The 5,473-nt window shown below is 44.2% G+C and overlaps 1 protein-coding gene across 3 annotated transcripts; it reads left to right on the forward strand.

Moving 5' to 3' along the window:
- The first annotated feature begins 1,236 nt into the window (after window positions 1–1,236).
- On the forward strand, window positions 1,237–4,992 carry LOC147423914 (putative protein phosphatase 2C 8). 3 transcript variants are annotated; one of them, XM_086501662.1, is made up of 6 exons: window positions 1,237–1,456; window positions 1,675–1,944; window positions 2,041–2,530; window positions 2,619–2,990; window positions 4,057–4,162; window positions 4,249–4,992. In XM_086501662.1, exons 3-6 carry the CDS (start codon window positions 2,099–2,101, stop codon window positions 4,548–4,550), a joined length of 1,212 nt encoding a protein of 403 aa, XP_086357788.1. In that variant the 5' UTR covers window positions 1,237–1,456; window positions 1,675–1,944; window positions 2,041–2,098; the 3' UTR covers window positions 4,551–4,992. The 3 variants fall into 3 exon arrangements, with proteins under 3 accessions (XP_086357788.1, XP_086357787.1, XP_086357786.1); XM_086501661.1 differs by lacking the exon at window positions 1,675–1,944; XM_086501660.1 differs by having other exon boundaries at window positions 1,238–1,456; window positions 1,675–2,530.
- The last annotated feature ends 481 nt before the right edge of the window (window positions 4,993–5,473 follow it).

Below are 5,473 nucleotides of genomic sequence, written 5' to 3' on the forward strand. Positions count from 1 at the left end.
GTAGTCAAGGGGGGAGTTGTGGCAGGGCTTCCTCCTTGGTGGCAAACCCCAAGTCAGACTTAACTCCCCTTGGTTGTTGGTGGTCTCAGGGTAGCTCCCTTTGTCAACTGATGTATGGTCATATGGTTTGGATGGGATGGTGGGTCACATTTTGTAGATGCCATAACTCGATTGGATCATGGCTTACATCGTAACCTTTTTTGCTTTCGTAATATTTATATACACTCACTATTGTGAATTTGACAAAAAAAAACTCAAATGTTAAAAAAATATAAATTTATTGGAACAAAATGTTTCAACAAGATTTTTCTACTGCTTTGTGCTACCTTGCGCGCTGTACACATTGCCACGACATGAGCAAGACATTTATGGTTCAGTTTGTGTAGCTCATTATTGTCGTCAACTAAGCAAATCAAATATTACCAAATCACCTCCAACCTTGTGCTTATAGACATTTAATCTAAACTAACATAATATGGCGAAAGGGGAGCCCTTTACACGTGTCAAAATATGCGACATGAAGGCTAAACTCCAAAACTGAAAGAAGAAGAGAGAGAGAAAGAGAGAGAGGCCGCCTAAGGCACCCGGCCGTCCTCGTCACTATATGGAACGATTCTAGGCCAGAGGGGATCTAGGGCCCAAATTTGGGGGCGCGAGGCGGCTTTAATCTCCGCCGTCGGATCACAAAGTGAACTAGGGGTGAACTAGGGATGGGTGAACTAGGGGTGAACTGAGGGTGAACTAACGGTGAACTAGGGGCGGATAAGCTAGGGGTGGGTGAACTGAGGGTGAACTAGGGGCGCCTAAACTATGGTGTGATCATGTGTCATGCCAACATGGACATCGACGCGCGCTAGCGTGGTGGTAGAGCATTCGTGTGGCAACGGAGACGTTCCAGGTTCGACCCACACCCCGTGAGGCAAGTGAACTAGGGGGGGTGAACTAGGAGTGAACTTGGGGCACCATTTTTGCCCCGAGTTCACCCCTAGTTCACCCTCAGTTCACTGCGTGATCCGACGGCCGAGATTAAAGCCGCCTCACGTCCCCAAACTTGGGCCCTAGATCCCCTCTAGCCCAAAACCGTGCCATATAGTGACGAGGCCCGGCCGTACTAGTGTGATTCTAAGCAAATTAAATATTGTGAAATCACCTCCAACCATGTGCCTTAGGACATTTCATCAATCCCATGTGAAAACCCCACTTGTAATTGAACACGTGAAAACTTCTTGTGCTTTGATTTTTCAAGCGACAGCGTTGCTGTGAGAATTTAGAAAGGTTCAAAGGGGCGATGGCGGGGCTCTGCTCGTTCCGTCTGGGATTCAGGTTTCGTGTGCCCAAATGGTTGCAACAAGAGAAGAACTTCATGCAGAAAAGGGCGCGTGGCGACAACTACTCATCCTTGCAGTCGTTCTCCTGCCTTTGTAAAGGGCGCCGAGCACCTCCATAGCTGGCACAGGTGAAGATTCTGGAACCTTGACATTGGCCAGAGAACTCTTTCTTTTGCTATCACGTTGTACTCACAGAGCTTAAATGCGTTTGTAGACTTGTGTGTGTGTGTGTGTGTGTGTGTGTGTCTGAGAGAGAGAGAGAGAGAGAGAGAGGTGATTGGCATGTGTGTTCATGTTGAAAACGTGATCATGACACGCCCTTTGCCTTCTTGAACATCACTCTCAGTCGTATTTAGGACTAACCTGATGGTGGAAGATTGACCTGGCACTTAAGATCCACATGAAAAACAGAAAGGAACAGTAAGATGCTTTTGTTCTTGTACTCCCTTCCTTGCACGAATTTGGTTTTGAACTGGGGCATTGGATTACACAGACGTGTGCTTCTCCAAGGAGCAGACATCTGTCCTACCCTATCCAACCATTGTTGTAGCTCAAAAGACATGAAGATTGGAGGCCTAAAGAAGTTATTTAAGTTGCCACAGCTTGCTAACAATGTGTATGTTCCGCATCAAAGCTTGTCCATCCCACCCAAACAATAGGCATTGCTTTTGCTTATTTTGTGAAGACCACCTCCCTTCCTTTATCTTTGCAGATACAAGAAATCCGTACCTTCGAAAATAGAGGACCGATCGATTTAATTCGTGTAAGAAATGCATCAGGATAAGAAGGCTATTTCTCCCCTCAAAGAAGCTTCTTGTAGCTTATTCCCGTTTTTATCGGGCCGTAAGTTGTATAAGAAGGAAACCGCAACATCAGACCCTAGTACAGGTAAGTCTGATGCGGAACCGGTGGATATGGCTAATCAGTTGTTTTGCTATCTGGCTCCTGCAGTGCTATCTTCGTCTCAAATCTCTAGTGCTTCTTCTTGTCAAAGCCCAAACCATAGCCATTGCCCTCCTAGTGGTAAGGTCCTTGTATGTGGACGGAGACGTGAAATGGAGGACACGGCTACTATTGTACCATCATTTGTTCAGCAGCATCATGACTCTTCAAAGAGATTTCTATGTATGGTAGAAGTTGAGGTCAAACCTGCCTCTGATCTACACTTCTTTGCTGTCTATGATGGCCACGGAGGTTCACAGGTTAGTATGGTGAAATTGGAAATTGGTAAACTCCTATATGGCTGCTTGGATGAGCTTGCATGTGACGTATGCGCTCTCTTTGCTGTAGGCCTCGAAATTTTGTATGGAAAGGCTGCATCATGTCCTTGCTGAAGAGCTGTCGGCCACCTTGCCCGGGGCAAATGAGTTCAACAAAGAACCTTCTGAGGGCTCCACTGCACTTTGTATGTGGGAGAAGGCAATGGCCTCGTGCTTCTCAAAAATGGACAGAGAGGTTGGAGGTGTGTGTCCCAATGGACGCTGCGGGGATATGGATAGAGTTGCAACTTGTTGTTGGGATAATATAGCTCCTGGAAGTGTAGGAACAACCGCAATAGTTACCGTTGTCAGCTCTCGCCAGATTGTGGTGGCAAATTGTGGAGATTCTAGAGCTGTTATGTCCAGAGGTGGCAAAGTTTTTCCTCTCTCTAGAGATCACAAGGTGCTTACGCTATGCAATCTTTGTTTAGCGGAGAGCAGAGGAGCTTTCTGGTTGAAAAAGGAACCCCGTACCCATGTCTTTGTTTTATTGTTTGTTGTGAGTGGTGTTGTCTTTTTTTTGACATTACTTTTGCTCACTGAACCCTGTAACAAGTGGTTCGATCGTAGTGCTGCTTTCTAGTATGTTGTATCACAGCTGCCAGTGGTGAGCAGCTTTTTTCTCCTATTCTATCAGAAGGTGCTCTGTATGAGCGAGGCCGAGGAGAACTATGCATATACAGTCTCTTGGTTGTAAGGAACCTTTGCCTGGCCCTCAGTACGTTCACGTCAGTTTGGTTGCAAGTCAACCTTTGCTTGACGCTGGTTACTTTCACCTCAATCACAATTCACTTGAGCAATCCACAATACCGATGCATGGACATGTTGATGTTCAATTCCTGCAAAGCCACAAGACATGAAAACTTGAGATAGTCACAAGACACAACCAAGTAAAGTTGAGGCCTTCATATTTTGCATGTTCAAAGTTGATTATAGAATACATGGCTGCTTGCTATCAATGTGCTTGCTTAACAAATTTAAAAGAGGTTTTTTTTTTTCTTTTTTACTATTGGGTTGACTGTCCAGGCGCACGTGCAATTGTGAGTCAGGTTTTGATGCTGGCTTAATGGGCACCCTCGTTGAAGGAGAGGAATTCTCCTTCCTTCAGCAGGTAGGCACCAATGGAATCATATCAGTGTGTGCACGTGCGTGAGGGAGAGAGTTTTTGCTTGGTGTGTTATTACAAGAAAATGAGGTTAGAAGTTTGAGGAATGAAATTCACTGCAGTTTTGTCCTACAACTATGATAAAGTGTTTGAAGTTGTCAAGTGCCTTGGTCCAGTGTGCGCTTAACTTTGTTTGTTTAGGTTTTGTGGATATGGTGTTCTTGTCTTTCTTGTATATATGTGTGTCCCCACACATGTGCGACAGCATCTTTACCGTGAGGCTTGACGCTCACGTCTGAGGTACAATTTTTTGAGACCCATCAGTATGAGGTAGAATTAGACAAGTGGACTTCCATTTTGGCAGCCAGATAGAAATGACGAAGCTGATCGCATTGAAGCTGCTGGTGGACAAGTCATAAATTGGAATGGCAATCGAGTGGGGGGTCTTCTGGCTGTGTCTAGATCGATAGGTGGGCCCGTAAACTTCGTGCAGAAGACATCAACACCATTATTTACTCATACAAGTCGACATCTTCTTGTGTTCTTGTGCATGCAGGTGATCGTTATTTGAAGCAGTATGTTGTGTCGGAGCCAGAGGTGACATGTATGGAAAGGGGGAAAGAGGATGAGTGCTTGATCTTAGCCAGCGATGGTCTCTGGGATGTCATAAGCAGTGACACTGCGGGTGAGATTGTTCGGAAACAGCTTGAATCGTCGAGAAATAAACGCGCTGCTGGAAGTTTCTTACTTGGAGAGGATCCAGCATCTACTTCTGCTGCTGCTTTGCTGGTGAAGCTCGCATACGATCGGGGTAGCAACGATAACATCAGCGTGGTGGTTGTCGACTTGAAACTCTGATGCAATTGTTTTGAGATGGGTAATGGGTGCATAAGTCATATATTTTCCCACATTGCAGTTAGACTTTGGTTGAATCAGCTTGTGCAAAATTATTATTTTCACTTCTTTTAGGTCTCTACAACCTGAGTTCAATCTAAAACCTTTTGGAACATCTAAAATGCAAAAGTGAAGGGTGAAAAGCCTCGTGAATTCGGAGCGTCACAAAACTTGATATACTTTCTTTATAAAGGGGTTGTCTAGGATGCTTGCAAGCTGTACAAAGATTGGAATCAAATCTAGCAAGTATGAAAACATGCTTTGAAAACACAACTGGCATTTTTTAGAAGAGTCTCTGGTGATCGTCAGACGAGTGCTCCTTGTTGAAGCAGGGCTAACCAAAAACTAAACTGTTTTTTGTAACTAGAAATGAAAACTTAAAGCTTTCCTGGTTTTTAGGTCAAAATTTGGAAGCAGTTACTTGTTTTTTTGCAAAATTGGTAATGTATGTGTTCATCCATCTTGTGCAATGTGAGTCATATGTTGAAAAAGTATGATTAGAACACATGCACGTCCTATTGCCTACAAACAATGCACATCGCAAAGCATCAGCAAATGTTCGACCTTATGCATGGGCCTCACATCACACAATGTGAGTCTCTATAAAGCAACATTTTCTATTGCTTGCTCATATTGCAGGCGAAGATATTACAAGGCAAGAACCAAGAAATGGGTGCCTTTACATTTGTATGTTGCAATTGATTGCTCTACAGAGGATGTAATTATTGTTATGTGAATGTCAAAAGTATATTGTTTGGTGTGTTGCACCCCATCCCCAACTATTTCTGTAGCTGTAAGTACGGTTTATTCAACTATGATAGGTTTAGGGAGGATAGAGTAGAGAACCATTCATGGCATTGGCATGATAAAATAACAATGAAAGTAGA

Source organism: Adiantum capillus-veneris, chromosome 26 (assembly GCF_014529385.1).
Source record: "Adiantum capillus-veneris isolate H3 chromosome 26, ASM1452938v2, whole genome shotgun sequence".
Classification (NCBI taxonomy): Eukaryota; Viridiplantae; Streptophyta; class Polypodiopsida; order Polypodiales; family Pteridaceae; genus Adiantum; species Adiantum capillus-veneris.

What these genes read in the sequence shown, in the direction of transcription:
- LOC147423914 (XM_086501662.1), top strand. Translation starts at nt 2,099, where the DNA reads ATGCATCAGGATAAGAAGGCTATTTCTCCCCTCAAAGAAGCTTCTTGT. An exon ending in ATGGCCACGGAGGTTCACAG is followed by an intron (nt 2,531 to 2,618) that starts GTTAGTATGGTG and finishes TCTTTGCTGTAG; the next exon opens with GCCTCGAAATTTTGTATGGA. An exon ending in CTCTCTCTAGAGATCACAAG is followed by an intron (nt 2,991 to 4,056) that starts GTGCTTACGCTA and finishes CCATTTTGGCAG; the next exon opens with CCAGATAGAAATGACGAAGC.